At 41.2% G+C, this 16,332-nt stretch overlaps 1 protein-coding gene across 2 annotated transcripts in view; it reads left to right on the top strand.

The window, feature by feature from the left end:
• The window catches only part of cntn2 (contactin 2), an 81,550-nt gene that overhangs the window by 44,058 nt on the left and 21,160 nt on the right, over positions 1–16,332 (top strand). For both annotated transcript variants that reach the window (XM_082534080.1, XM_082534079.1), the window contains exons 4-13: positions 1,035–1,207; positions 1,401–1,496; positions 1,840–2,052; positions 2,446–2,548; positions 2,755–2,936; positions 3,051–3,187; positions 5,463–5,592; positions 7,543–7,693; positions 10,866–10,993; positions 12,552–12,727. In XM_082534080.1, the coding sequence (XP_082390206.1) occupies positions 1,035–1,207; positions 1,401–1,496; positions 1,840–2,052; positions 2,446–2,548; positions 2,755–2,936; positions 3,051–3,187; positions 5,463–5,592; positions 7,543–7,693; positions 10,866–10,993; positions 12,552–12,727 (1,489 nt within the window). The remainder of the gene's footprint in view (positions 1–1,034; positions 1,208–1,400; positions 1,497–1,839; positions 2,053–2,445; positions 2,549–2,754; positions 2,937–3,050; positions 3,188–5,462; positions 5,593–7,542; positions 7,694–10,865; positions 10,994–12,551; positions 12,728–16,332) is intronic.

A 16,332-nucleotide genomic window follows, 5' to 3' on the forward strand; every position in this document is an offset into this window, starting at 1 on the left:
TACAGATTATATCATGTAAAATCTTGGTTTAAATCGATTCTGACAGGTTTGTTAAGTTAACATGTTTTTTTTTTTTCATTTCAACTGTTAATTGGTTTAGTTTGAACTCACCTTACCTACCAGTGTGCCAGGAACAAAAGCAGGAAATGTAGTTTTACTGTATTTATAGCTTCCTGGTTAATCTGAGGTCACAGGAAGACACCAGGTGAAGAAGCAGGAGAACCTTTGTAATTTAATAAAACTGATTTTAGACTGTGTTTATAGAGAAATTGATTTGTTGTAATACGTATTGTGTCTGAGTCCAGAAATGTTTGTCTTACCTATCTAATGGAGTAGTCCAGGGTGAGATTGTTTAAGTGGACCATTTAAGCAGAAAAGAACCAGGTCAGTGTAGCTGTTTACATTTTCACCTTCATTTCCATTGAATTAAGTTCAGTTATGTTTATTTGAACTGAGTTAACTATGGAGTTGAGTTTCTTATTAAGTTTTGTAAATATTGTTTGGTCACAAAATGGTGAATAAATCACTCGCTCCACTGGACAGCATCAGTCTCCTGCCCTTCTTTAGCTGCTAAGGTCAAGTCCTTCTGGAAATGTGTCCACTCCTTTATGAGTGAGGACATGGATCGGAGAGTCAGTCAGCAGGATGGGAGGAGTTAGAGAGAAACTTGGGGTTTGTTTGAGAAAAGCTGGCCGTGAGTATGTTAGTATCACAGACCCCAGTGACTGACTCAAAGTTGAAGTGAACTTTTTATCTGCAACAGGAAGCCAGAGTTGCAGCATCTCAGGCTGAACAAACTCAGTTGTTAGCTAAACCTGCCCAGCCATATCTGTGACTGCTCCATGGGCACACAGCTAATCTGTGAGAGCTGGAATTTTTTAACTCAGTGACATCCAAATCAGTTTGGATCTTTAAAGTCAAATGTTTCTTTTTCACTCCATTAAAATGAAACTACCATAAAATTTGAATTATTTTTTTATACTGCAGGATAAAAAAAAGCCTGAATCAAATGATTATTTCCATTTATCATGCAGGTGGCTTGTGAATGGGACTGCGGTTCCATTGAATTTGGACCGATACTCCCTGGTGGCTGGTACCCTGGTGATAAGCAGCCCCGACCCCATCCGGGATACAGGCTCTTACCAGTGTCTAGCTATCAACCGCTGTGGCACCATCATTAGCAGAGCAGCCAACCTCAAGTTTGGTTGTAAGTAATAAAGACCTTTCAGTCATTTTACTTGTTTGAGCTGCCGGCTTTAAAAACATGGCAGAAAAGGCACCAGACAAAAACACGAGTTTACATTCTTTGTCTGCTTCTGGATCAGAGCTCGCTGGTTTTAGGACTTTTCTCTGTTTTTTTCAGCATTTATTACTTATTTGTCTGCATTTGCTTGTTCCAGACCTCCATGACTTCCCTCCAGATGGCAGAAGTCCTCAAACAATAACTGAAGGTCAAGGAACGTTCTTGGCCTGCCAACCTCCTCCACATTACCCAGGTACCTCTCTGTTTCATTGTTCTTGAAAATGATAATTTATTATATATATTGTCAGAGAGCCACAGAATAGTCCTGTGTGTGGCTGGAACATTAGTTTTTTCTTTTGCATCATTTTCCTTGACTAAGAAAAAAAGAGTCGTGCTGCAGCTAGCCACTTCACCACTAGTGCCCAGGGCCAGAAGGTGATTAACAGGTCAGAGGGGCAGAATATGACAGTAAATATGAAATGAAATCTCTCACTGATACATTGTGACTGTCATGATTGTGACTTTTTACAGTGAAATCTAAGCGCTGACAGAATGAAATGACTAAAGTGACTGACGGCGATTCTTTTCTTCTCTAGCGCTGTCTTACCGCTGGTTTCTCAACGAGTTTCCCAACTTCATCAGGAAGGATGATGGGCGCTGGTTTGTGTCACAGGTCACGGGGAATCTGTACCTGGCCAAAGCTGAACCTAATGACACAGCAAACTACTTCTGCTTCACAACGATCAACATGGAAGTTAGCACGAAGAGCACATTCAGCAAGGCCAACCAGCTCACGGTAGTCCCTGATGGTATGAAAGACCTACAGCTGCATCACTCGTCTCTTAGCATCCTCACGTATAGTTGTTCCGCTGTCTGTAGTTGAGCATCAATGATTCTAAAAACATAGGATAACAGGGTGTTGTTGTTCACTGATAGCCCAGTGCAACGTCCAGTTTTAAGTTGTGGCATTAGCTTGCCTGTTATCAGTTTACTAAAGGCTGAAGCAAAGTCGACTCAGAGACAGCTGCTGACTTTCTCCTTCTCATCAGTAACCCTGCTGGTCAGCCCATGGAATACTGGCCCAAGCCTTCCACTAAGGATCTCATTTAGACTGAAAGGATTTGGATTTTTACACTAAAAAGAGGTTATGGCACAGAATTAAGTGATAATCTAATCTAAGAAGATTTGCTTTTTCATTCCAGCCAATCCCAGGAAGTCAGCTCCAACCATTAAAGTGCGCTTCCTGGCAGATACCTATGCCCTGGCTGGACACACCACCCAGTTAGAGTGCTTTGCTTATGGAAAGTAAGTGTCCATCGCAGAAATTGCTGTGTGATGCTTCTGATGTGTCTTATATTATAGAGTGATGCGGTTCAGCTGTAGTAATACATGTCCAGCCATTTTTACATCCTCATACCTCAAACCTAATTATCACTCTCTGATCGCTGCACTGCATTTTATTGACCTCTTACTTCCATCTCTCAACTCTCGCTTTGCTTTTCATCTTAAAGTCCAGTTCCAAAGGTGCGGTGGAGGAAGGTGGATGGTCTAATGCCATCCAAGGCAGGCCCCACTGTGGAGGGTCCCACCCTGACCCTTCCTGAACTCTCCTTTGACGATGAGGGCATTTATGAGTGTGAAGCCTACAACTCAGAAGGAAGGGACACGTACCAGGGACGCATTAATGTCCAAGGTGACTACAGGTTCTTCATTGTGCAGCAAAGCATGTGTCATTTCATTTTAATGCACTCGTGTTCATTTTATAGCTCATGTGTATTTGTTTTTTCTTGACTTTCTTCTCGTCCAGCTCAACCAGAGTGGTTGCAGGTGATGACCGACTCAGAAGTGGAGATTAGCTCAGATCTTCAGTGGAGTTGTGTGGCTGCTGGAAAACCTCGACCCTCTGTACGCTGGCTACGCAATGGACAGCCACTTAGTACACAGGTAACACAACACACACACACACACACCTGACCATAAAACTTCTGAAGAAGGCATTTGACATGACCATGTGGGTACAGTTATCCTTTGGACTCGATTTTGAAGCAGAGAGATATTTCTTTGATGACAACCTCTCAGCCCATCATGATGGTACTGTGGGCATTCCAGTAGTTCCAGCTGGTGGCAGCCTCAACCCTTGGTGCTTTCTGTGTTGTTCCTTAACCCTTTAAAGCCGGTCAGAGCGGCACGCTCTGTTTTGCGTAACTATTTTTAAATCCCTGTAGAACCGGAACCGCGTGAGCTAGCGCAATAATTTGTTTTGCATATGAAACCGGAGGAGTTGTACTTACATCTGATGCCATCAGCTTGTCCTCGGTCACGGTTTCCTTCCACATATAGCTTTGCAAAAATTGCATAAAAAGCCTTGCAGGAACAAAAACATAATATTCCAGAAACACGCTTTGCCGATCCGATCAGCTGTTCGTAACACTTCCCACAGTGAAACAGACTTCAGCGCGAACTGTCACATGTCCGCCATTTCCTGCCCGAAACCGGAAGTGACGTCACATTCGTGAAAAATATAGTTTTTTACTTGTAGGCCTTAAAGGCCTATACTGGTGTTTTTATAGGTCATGGTTGACTTTATGCTTTTCTGAATAGTTGCTGGGATGCTTAGAACTCGAATTGCACTGCTGGAAATAGTTTATTTTGATGCTGTTTTCTTTGCAAATTAGCATCATAGGATTGTTTTTTGTTTTTCCTGCAGTATATAGAAATTGCTGTATCTCCAAAATAAAACTATGAAGACACTCAAAATAAATTTCCTGTGGTGGGAAACTATTTTTGCAACTTTTTTGTATTTAAAGTTTTGAGGGATAAGCCTCTTAAATTTCTCCAAGTAGAAATATATGTAAAAAAACCAAAAACGATTTTCAATTCTTTTGTAGTTTATTGCACTTTTTTGTAATTAATGTAGTTACTATGGACTTAATGCATACATATTATTAAAATCTGGGCTATAACAGTTGTATTGATGTATAGAAACTTGAAATGCTCCCAAAAATGGCTCCACAGCATGTAAAAATATAAAGTAAGCTCTGGCGGACTTGGTTCTATGGTAGGTCTTACATCCTAACAAATTTCCTCTCATGGGTGGGTGACAGGTTGGATTTTCAATCAGATCAATTTAAATTTTTAGTTTTTATTTATATAGCACATCATCACAACAACAGTTACCTCACCTACAGTACCCTACAATAGGGTAATGTCAGTAACGTAGTGGGGACGGAGCTGGACTCTCTTAGGGTGGTGTCTGAGAGGCGGATGTTGTCCAAGATAAAGACAATACTGGACAACACCTCCCACCCACTCCATGACGTGCTGGCCAGTCACAGGAGCACACTCAGTGGGGGACTGAGATTACCCATGATGCACCACTGAACGACATAGGATATCGCTGCACCACTCCTCCATCTAATAGGCTTTAAACACTGTAATAGTTACACCTTTTTGCACACGCTCTTCTCTTACTCGCTAATGTTGCTCTCAACTTTCTTGATATTTATCTATAACCACCTCTGTCAATCATTGATATTTATTATTGAGTGATTTGTATATATTGTGCTATTTCTTAAATTTGTAAATCTGTAACATATTGTATTGTTAAATAGTTTGTTGTCTGTTTTTGTTACTGTACAGGAGCAACTGTAATCCACATTATTTCCTTAGGGATTAATAAAGAATTCTGATTCTGAGTACAACAGCAAATCAGAATAACTTGTATTTATGTCCAATTTCTAGAACTGACCTCAAAATCTGCAGTTGTTCAGAAATGGCTTCATTAACCTTCTGGAATAGTATTCTGAAGTTCCAAGACCTTAGAGATATTGTAAATCTGAAAACTCCTTAAAATGGGGCATGGGGTTTATGGAGAGGGCTATGAGCACATTGTGGCATAACTTTCATAAGTTCCTTATTTATTAGGGACTTTGTCTTGATCCCAACCATGGATACTGCCTCTTAAAAGCAGTGAAAAAAGGAGCCAAAGCATAATCAGACAAATAAGGAAAGCTGTGCTTCAGTTAATGATTCGACCTAAGAACACCTGCGTGTATGAATATGGCTTTTGTCCTTTAATAGTTTAATTGTCACTTTAGTTATTTCTGCAAACAGTGAGCTGAATAATGCAGTACTGTACAGCATGCTTTGTTACACATGTCACAGATCGGTTTGTGCTTTCTGTAACTTTATCTCTTCTTTACCTTCTTCGGACCTCAAGGATCGTGTGGAGGTGAATGGAGTTCATCTTAGAATCATCAACCTTGCTCTGGAGGATTCTGGCATGTACCAGTGTGTGGCTGAAAACAAGCATGGCACCATCTACTCGACTGCTGAGCTCAGGGTCCAAGGTAGATAGAGACTTTTCATTCTCGAGCCAAGTAGTTTTTATTGTCAACCCAACAATATACACTCAAGTATACAGTCGGGTGAAATATCGTCCTCCTATATCAAAGGTGCAGACTGTACAATGAAAGAAATTCAAATACATACGTACAACTATACAGAAACAAGATAAACTACGAATAAGTACAACAGTATTGTACTTGAATAGAAATAGAGTAAGAATTAGTGATGGGAATTCCAGCTCCGGCTCTTTCGGCTCCCAGCCGGCTCTTCAGGTTGTTTTGTTGCTTTAATTAATTTATTATCAACAACAATATAAAATTATGGACAAAAGTAATTACTAATGTAAAAAAAAGTGGTTTTATTTATATATGTTTATATATAAATATATACGGTGGCCCCTAGAGACAAAACACGTACAAACTCCAAAACACATTTCTAGAGTTAACTGAACTTCCAAAACAGAGCTACCAAGATCACTTAAATCACAGCCAGAGGGGCCGATGGCGCGATATGGCAGCCTCGCTTCTGTCAGTCTGCCCCAGGGCAGCTGTGGCTACAACCGTAGCTGCCTCCACCAGTGTGTGAATGTGAGAGTGAATGAATAGTGGCATTGTAAAGCGCTTTGGGTGCCTTGAAAAGCGCTATATAAATCCAATCCATTATTATTATTATTACACAATTGAAAGCATATGTGTATTGTTTGTGTATTTATACACAAGCACTCACCTGTTACTACCACACACCAAATCGGTCGTTGTCACTTCCTGGCTTGTGTAGCCATTCGGTAACAAAAGCTCCACACTGCCCCCTAGCATCCTGGAGCACTTCTGTTGCGTTTTGGAGGTTTCACATGCTTCGGAGTTTGTACGGGCTTTGTCTGTAGGGGCCACCGTAAGTATACTTTTATTTATTTACTCCACATAAAATGCAATAAACAAATTATAAAATACAAAGACCAACTATTTACATTTCAACTTTTAACTATTTAAATTTTCAGCCTTTTCCTTTTAAACTAATTGAAAGTGAAACAACACAAAACACTGCAAACCACAACACAATAAAAATACAAATTATAATATGCAAAACAAAAGGAAGATGCACAGAGGACAGTGAGAGGAAAGTGTTATGTAGTCCAAAGAAGTGTGTGTGGAGAAGAGAGTCCAGTGTGGAGGGGGGCAGCATGGAGCTGGACTGCTTGGGGGAAAAGCTATTGCACAATCTCGCCAACCTGCTCCTGATGCTGCAGAGTCGTCTTCTGGATGGGGGAGAAGTAAAAAGTTGGAGGGGGTGGTGATGCGGGTCAGCCATGATGGTAGTGGCTTTATGAATGCAGCATGAGGTATAAATGTCCAGTAGGCTGGGTAGAGAGCTGCCAACGATGTGCTCCACACAATCCTCTGGAGGGGTCGAACACAGTTCCTGTGCTCAGTGTGATGGATCTTGTATGTCCAACCTGAGATCCATTGATCGGTTTGTGTGGTATGTGAGCTGTAGTGGGTCCAGTTTGGTCTGATGGTGGTGTTTTTAAAGCACTGTGGCACAACAGCTTGGCTCAGGGAGATGTTGAAAATGTCCGCTGGTTGGCACAGGCTCTGAGCACACGTCCAGGTATATTGTCTGGTCCAGTAACTTTTTGTGGGTTGACCCCAGCGAGAGTCCTTCTCACTGACTGTCACTGTCTCAGCATTCTCACTTATGTCTATGTGATAGACACAGATACCTGTTTCTTTAGTTACTGGCCCATAAATAGGACTCTTGTTACTTCAATCTATTCTACTTTTACCTGTAAAAAGGTGTATTGATAATTCCTAAAGACAACATAATAAAAGCATGCCATTACGTGTAAAAAAACGTATTAATTTTTCGTTGGATTAAAACAAACAGGAGATACAATTGACAGCAATGCACCACTCTCTTTTGTTCCCCTATCCTTGTGTGTCTCTTCCTTTCAGTTCAGGCTCCAGACTTCCGGTTGAATCCAGTAAGGAAGCTTATTCCAGCAGCTAGAGGGGGACAGGTGATGATTGATTGTCGCCCTCGAGCTGCCCCGAAGCCCAGTCTGTTCTGGAGTCGTGGAACAGAGTTGCTCACCAACAGCAGCAGGTATTTCCCTAGCTAAGCCAGTGTTACAGTTCATACTACAGTGTAAACAGCATGTATGGTCAACTACCATGGTCAGTAAAGTCGATCCTAGCACTGATTGTTTTGTGCACCCTCATGTAGCATCTCAGGCCAAAGTGTGATGCACACAGATGGCTGCAAAAGAACATTGGCTGCTTGGTCTTTCATTTTTGTAAGCTTCTATTCCATGAATAGTACAAGAACAACTGAAAGCAGTCTCACAGCTAGCTGAGGCCTGTTCCCATGCTATTCTATGATAAATGACACAGATAAAATATCTGTTGTTCCAAGCACTGAACTCATTGATTTGTATATTATTATTTTTAATGGAACTTTCAACACGAGGTCCAGAGAGATGTTGTTGCAAGTAAAGGAGTCTATCATACCAGTCAGAGTAGCCAAGTATATATAACCTATACTTAAAAAACAATATATAGACAGAGACAGTTTTGTTAATTTTAAGTTTTTGGAGATGGTAGACAATATACAAAATTGGCTGTAATAACATAACAATTAATATAGTACCTTTGTTAAATACCTTGAATTTAAATTTAAAGTGTGCACTTACCGTATTTTCTGCAATATAAGGATTATATATATATATAAAATCCTTTAATTTTCTCAAAGATCGACAGCGCACCTTATGTATGAATTCTGGTTGTGCTTACTGACCTCAAACTGATTTTATGTGCTACACGGCGCTCAAAAATCTGTCAAAAATGTTTTAGTATGACTTTGCTAAGCTTCGAAGCCGCACCGCTTGATGGATTGTTGGAGCATTACAGCTACTGTAGTCAGGAGCCTCGCGGAGTGATCTGGGTCCCAGACTCTGCCTGCTTCAAGTCCTAAACTCCTTCTTCTTGAGGTCCTAAAGTCAAACGAACACTGAGAGGTAAAAACAGTCTAAATTCTTCCATCTGTAATAAAATCATCAGTGCTGCTGCTTTACCAGGTGTAACTATTAAGTTTAACATGCAGGCATCCATGAAAACAGAATTTATTAAATATAACAGAGTTAGACGTTAGCAGGAAGTTAGCTCGCTAGCTTCCACCTAAACATGTTCTGACTGAGATTTTTCTGAAATAATTCAAACGTACAGCTCTGCTATCACTTCCAACATAAATGAAGACAGGAAACTAAACAGCAGTGACGTTTGTAGGGTTACTGAAGTTGGGCTAGCTGGTATATAATGATGTGCTACGTGATCGCTAGCGACACAGCTATGTTAGCATAACATAAACAGTGAAGCTGGAGGACGAACACTAACACTTTTCCACTTATAAAAGTTAACGTGAAGGTTCTTCATGGTTAGAGACAAATGCAATCGCATAGCAGGATGCTGTAAACGGACCAAACTTCAGTCAGAACAACTGAGATAATCCATCCACAATACGAGGTTAGTCATTAATATACTGCAACAACATGGGAATAGAGCAGCTGTGATAGAATTCAGCATTAATGAATCAATGGTACAGAAGTGGAGGAAGCAAGAAGAATGAGCTGAGTAAAGTTTGATTTATCTGACTGTTTTGTTTGCTTAATGCTCATAATCAGGTGCACCTTATGTATGAAAACAGACCCGTTCATTGACAGTCTACCTTATAATCCGGTGCGCCTTATGGTCCAAAAAGTACGGTAGATTACATATTGATTGTTTGATTTAAAATTCACTTTAGTGGTGTACATTTATACACCTAATGATATATGTAAGTTTGTCATTCTTTCAAAAACTCATCTGCAAATGGTGTGAATTCAAAGTTGTTTGGCTACAATAATAGCAGACAAACTTTAAACCCTAGAGCTTGGAAAGAAACCGACTGGATTCATCCAAGAGGCTTCTTTAAATCTAAAACCAGTCCCAGGGATTGAAGCCCTAGTGGGGGTTGTCCCTTAAGAGTGTTGTTGACCTGTTTTAATCATGTGCCTCATTACATGAGCCAAGGTGTGAAAAAAGGCGTGGGTCATTACCAGGTTGGATGTTCCTGGTGACCAATTTCTTAGTTGACTAAATGAGGAAAAACATTTGAGTCTGAAACTAAGAAATACTAAGAACAATTTAATGGACAGTGTCAAAATATAATAACAAAGGCATTTAAAAAAAACGAGTAATCACGTTCCGCTATAATGCTTAACTGTGCAGCACATCGCATCATGCATTATGATCATTGTTCATAATGAGCATGTTAGCATGTTATACTCTAATTCCCAAAGAATGTACTCCTCATTGGCGAGTACAAAACTAGAACTCAACATCTCAGTGAGGTCAAATATCAGCTCTCTGACGTTTATATGTATTGCACAACAGCACTTGCCAAAAAGCATTCAACTTCAGCATATGGAACAATGTATGTGCCTCCCATGAAGAAGAAAAACACTCAAAATAAACCAATGTTATGTTTGTGCCTGTATACAAACATTGCATTTTGGGGAGAAAATTAATTTGAGCAAAGAAAAGTTTAATTTGAGCGTACGGCAGGGCAGTATGGCCAAAAATATTTATCACGATATATATTTGGAAATTTGCGATAACGATATAACTGACAACATAATTGACGTGAGACAAAATACTTTACAACTCCACAACTTTATTAGTGCAAAAAAAACCATCAATGTATTTTCACTGAAACAAGCAGCTGTTTTCTTCAGTAAAAATATAAAAATGTAACAGTGCAAATGCAAATTCCTCACTAACAAAAGGCATTTCCAGTAGAAACTGGCCGACATATCCTCAGCATAACCATGTATAACATACACAACACTTAAAAGACTGATAAGTCTCGTACTGACTGTTGCGTTAGGTGACTTAAGTAGGTCACATGGTGGGAGAAGGGCTCACAGTGGTTTCACCTGAAACCTCTGGTGGAAATGACACCTTGGCTCATGTGATGAGGTAAATGATAAATAGTATCGACTAAAGGGTCAACCCCTCTAGAGTTTAAATACCTGGGACTCTTAAACATTTGGTTTTAGCACTGAACACACCTCTTAGGCGAGGAAAGAAATGTCTTCACGAACCTTTAAGAAGTCCAGTCGCTGTCTTTCTTTCTTTCTAAGCTCCGTAGACAACTTGGAATAAGTTAAGTTTTCCATGTACAAACACATACAATGTTTTAGATTAAATTAAGGGTTATATTGTACTGTGTCTTTTCTCAGAATAGCAGTAACTCCAGATGGCATCTTGTGGATTTATAACATCAGCAGAGCAGATGAAGGAAAGTACACCTGCTTTGCTGAAAACTACCTCGGCAAAGCCAACAGCACTGGACACCTGTCTGTGAGAGGTACACAACTCAACAACTCAGCCATAAGTAACAAACAACCTCATGCCACATGTCAGTGAGTTGAAGCCTTTGTTCCTATTGCTAGTCGCTATAATCATCTCAAAGTCGAGATAAGCTTAACTGTGCACTTTGGATTGCTTGTGTTCTCTTCTGACACACGTCCATGAATTAATTATTTCATTGAAATGTAATTATGTTTGAAAACGCATTCTCGTAAATTAATAGAACTGAGTGGTCCTGAACCTTCGACTGTATCAAGCATGAACGAGACAATATATAACATTCAGACTCTGATGAATGCAAAAGGAGGAACTCAGGGTTCACTGTCTTAATCAAACTTAGTTTTGGCATGGAGACTGGAGGAGCCACAGATCAACCCACCAATTCAAAAAAGTGTACGTGAACTGGAGACTGCTGGAACACCAGTGTCCCTGTAATGAAAGGATATGAGTCCTCTAGTCCAGTGGTCTCCAACCTTTTTTGCGCTATGGACCGGTTTATGCCCGACAATATTTTCACGGACCGGCCTTTAAGGTGTCGCAGATAAATACAACAAAATAAAACCAGTACCGGTACCGAAAAAAAGAAGATTTATTCATAACACACGTGAAAAGACCCAGGAAAACCGAGTTAACGATAAAAACGATAACAAAATAACGCTGAAAACCGATAAAAACCCTGAAAACCAGACATTTCACACCTGAGCCTCGGTACCGCGGCCCGGTACCAAACGACTCACGGACCGGTACCGGTCCGAGAACCGGGGGTTGGGGACCGCTGCTCTAGTCCCACAGTGGTTGATTGTCTTGTGTTCACTACTGCGGCTCCTCCGAAAAAGAAAGCCTCCAATCAGAATTATTTGACCTGGTGACCTTAAATGCACACCTTAAGGCAGATAGCTGTTAACATGTTTGTTTATCCACCCTGACGAATCACCAGTAAAACACTTCTTCTTTTGATTACTATTTATTAAAGCATTGAATAATTAAAAAGTATCATGTACATGGAACTGGTCTGTTTAGAAAACCACAGGCGTAAAACACTCAGTCTTCCCAAAAGAGAGTGACCCCCTGGCAGAGTTTTACATGTGAACGTGCATCTGTCTATCTAACCGGTTCAATCTGGTGGGGAGAAGCTGCTGGTACCAGTTATCATGTCTACATCTGCCCCACACATTCTTACATTTTCACTGATATTTCTGCAGGTTTCTACATAATTATTCAATCAGTAAAAGATTTTTAATTATATTAATCCCAAATAATAATCAAACCCAACATTACCCCTCCAGATAAGCTGGAGAGGAAATGGTGTCTCATTTATTTAGAAGTTCTTCATTTATCCTGGAAAAAACGAGTTTGTTTGTCGATTTAAAAAACGCCCTCTGTAAGGCCAGGACATGTTGCACCGCTGACTGAAGAAAACAAGAAAGCATTTGAATGGTACACAAGAACATCTATGAATACATTTTCCAAACTGTCAGACTTGTTTATTTTTTATTTTGGTATCTTCAGACATTTGGACAAGGTCTTGCTAATCAGAACTATTTACCCCCTCACAGATGCCACCAAGATCACGCTGGCCCCTTCTAATGCCGACATAAATCAGGGCGAGAATGTGACGCTCCAGTGCCATGCCTCCCATGATGCAGCTATGGATCTTACCTTCACATGGTCTCTCAATGGTGTCCTTTTGGACCTGGAGAACTCTGCTGGGCCTTACCATCGGGTGGAGGGGGTGAGTCCTATAATGTTTGTGCTGAAAAGAAGGTTCTTGCGAAGATACTGCAGCTTGCCTACCAATCGGAAGGATGGTCGATCGATCTCCAGCTCCTCCTGTCTCTGTGTCAAAGTATTCCTGGGCAAAATACTGAAGCATGAGTGTGTATGCTTGGATGTATGTGACCTGTAGTAGAAAGAACTCTGAGTATTTAAATGGAGTGCTATATTAGTACCAGTGCAGGTTTGAAAGCCTGCAGAAAATTCTGATTTGGTAACTTCTATCATTCACTCTTGAGACTGTGATATTTAACTTTTAGCTTCATCAAGGTTTCAAGACACTATCTCTACTTTCAAGATTAGGCTTCAAACTTTCCTTTTTGCTAAAGCATATAGTTAGGGCTGGACCAGGTGACCCTGAATCCTCCCTTAGTTATGCTGCAATAGGTGTAGGCTGCCGGGGATTCCCATGATGCACTGGGTGTTTCTTCTTCACTCACTGTGTGTTAACAGACCTCTCTGCCCTGAATCATATCTGTTATTAACCTCTGTCTCTCTTCCACAGCATGTCTTTATCCCGTCTTCCTTCTCTCACCCCAACCAATCACAGCAGATGGCCCCGCCCCTCCCTGAGCCTGGTTCTGCTGGAGGTTTCTTCCTGTTAAAAGGGAGTTTTTCCTTCCCACTGTCGCCAAAGTGCTGCTCATAGGGGGTCATTTGATTGTTGCGTTTTCTCTGTATGTATTATTGTAGGGTCAACCTTACAATACAAAGCACCTTGAGGCAACTGTTGTTGTGACTATATACATAAAATTGAATTGAGTTGAACTTAGACAGCACAGAAAATAGCAGCACAAATTTCAGTTTTGAGTTTTTATTGGTGCTTTAGGCTAACCCTAACCCTGTGCCATGGCGAGTAGCACTGTTACCTCGCAGAATGAAGGTCCTAGGTTCAAATCCGTCATCTGCCTGGAGTTTGCATGTTCTTCCCGTGTTTGTGTAGGTCCTCCTTTTGGTAGCTAGCTTCTTCCCACAGTCTGAAGACATGCCATTAGTAGTTAGGTAATTGGTGAGTCTAAATTTCCCATGAGTGTGAATGGTTGTGTGACAAACTGGTCACCTGTTAGCTACCTGTCCTCAGTGAGGAGAGCTTTAAAAGCAGAGCCAAAGGTGATTAGTAAAATCAGATTGAAACCATTCCAGTGCAGTCCCTCTGATGCCCACTAAGTCCTACAGCCAGGAGATAAGGACACCATAATATATGATATCAAAAGCAGAACCGAGGTCTAAAAGTACTAAAGCAGCAGATTTCCCAGAGTCAGTAATAGTTAAGAGGTCATTTCAGAATTTTAATTGCTGTGATGTGCTTTCCATCTTGATGCATGCTCAGTCATCCATGTTCCAAAGGTTGATTCAGTTCATCAGGGCGTCGCGTTTTCACTCATCAGGTGACGTCTTCAGTCTCAGCTGACTGCAGGTTTCAACCTTATAAACAGGACATTTGCACAGTGACTGAAACCAGCCCACTGAAGGAACAATGGGCTGGGAGGTCAGTTTCACGATCAATCATATGCAGACGGTGAGTAAGGGGGGACATTGATGATGTACTGTAAACCAGTGCATATGGATCAGCTTGACACATCCACAGAAGCACAAACTGGGTGTCACCAGATGTAGCGCCCAGTGAAGCAGAAGAATATCACATCAAGTAAATGCAGTTATCCCAGCTGGGAGGGCACCCAACGAAAGCTCCAGGCCGTCCAGGAGAGAAGGACAACTGCTGCCTAAGACAAAACCCTTAGTGATCCCTTGTAGCCCCTTTTCCAGTCGTTCATACTCAGATTGCTTGGATGAGTGACATTTTTTGAGGGCTAAATCCTCCCCTTGGCAAATTCTGGCTGTCACCATATCACCTGTCCCGAATTCAAGATCCAATTTAGGATAGGCTTTCAATTAGAACCTGCAAGCTTCTATTTCTGTTCATAATGTTCCATGGCCACATTTCAAAGCTCATCACTAAAGAAATATATAGGCAGGAAATGTGTGCCTTTGGTGTTTTCAGCTCCTCTTTTCCACAAATGGACCGCTGACCCACAGTCCATCCTGTTTCTGTGTTTTCTCTTCTTCTACGTATGGTTTCTGCTTTTCCTGTTCCTAAGGCACTCAAATCTTAAAGTCAGGGTAAGTCAACATAAAGCTGGCATTCAAGATGGTGTTATCAAAGTCTCGTCTGTTTTAAGTCACATTTGTGCTCCTGTTAACAAGTGCTTCATCCTCTGAGCTGCATCAGCCTCCATCTCTTTATGCTATCCATTCACCATCCCGGTCTCCAGAGGCCCTGCAACCTTCTCGCAGGCCCTCCTCTCTCTCTAGCCTTTCTGCACTCTCATACTTGCCTCCCTCCTGATCTATGCCAGCCCTCCAGCCTGGTCTCAGGCTCTCACACTCGCCTCTCTGCTGGCCCGCTTTGGCCTTCCACCTTGAATGCAGGATCTCACACTCGCTTGCTTATCATGGAAACACAAAGACTTTAGATGCAACTGAAAAGCCTATCAAACCTTCCTGCAGAGAGATTTTCCAGGTGACGCTATTTCTGAGAATTGATTGGTCAGTAGGCGGTGATTTCATGCCTAGTCTGCTCGTCTGAGTTTACACTGAAGTTACTGGGATAAGCCAAAATCCAGGCCTCTGGTCACACATGTTAGGGTGAATGAATCCAGATAAAAGAAAGAGATCCACTTGTTCCTCCAATTAAATGCTAGCAAACATTGCATGTAGCTTCAGTCTAAATAAATAGGTTACACACACAGATCTATGCTTGTTAGAAGGATGCAGTGAATGTTAGTTTGAGCTTTGAAGTATTTGTGGATAATCATAATAAAAAAGGAATATCACCAGAATCCTTTCATTTTTTTTAAACAGGGCTTTGATCGTGAAACGTGCAGGTGTGGCGGAAGTTTAATTAACAAAGTCCACAGACACAGTCAGCTGTAATCGACACCTTTATTCTGGTGTGGATGAGAGCGAGTGGGCCTTCAGCAGGGCGCTGCTACGCTGGTCCCCCCCAAGGTGCCAAGAACAAAAGGCTCCACCATCTGTTTAACCCGATAAACGGTGCCCGGATGTCTCCAACTGTCTCACGACCGTGTGCAATAAACACATATGTGATATAATCAATAAATAGGTATTTCCATCACACAGATTTGCAGTGACCCAGTCTGTTCAGTCTTTGGTTCACAGCTCGGCAGCTTGTCTGAAACAAGCGTGACAGAAAACTGCTGCTCCATGAAAATGTAGTTTCACCTGAATTTATTTTGTAAAGAAACCAAAATTCCAAAACACTGAAAGAAACTATCCGGTTGTTCAGGGATGACACGACGAATCCTACTTCCGGACCTAAAGTAGTCTGCGTTAATATGGCTTTTGTGTTGTTAACATGTTTAATGTTTTGTATTTTCTTCTATTTGATCTCAAAAAGCTCCTAAAACAGTCAGTGATCCCTGTTGACCTCCCTCGGCTTTTATTACCGCTAATCATTTATTTAAGCTCAGTTTTTAAACCCTTAGGATGTAACTACAGCCCAGCCCATGCAGCAGTATATGAATGACTAACCTCGTATTGTGG

Source organism: Aulonocara stuartgranti, assembly GCF_965226115.1.
Source record: "Aulonocara stuartgranti genome assembly, chromosome: 5".
NCBI lineage: Eukaryota > Metazoa > Chordata > Actinopteri > Cichliformes > Cichlidae > Aulonocara > Aulonocara stuartgranti.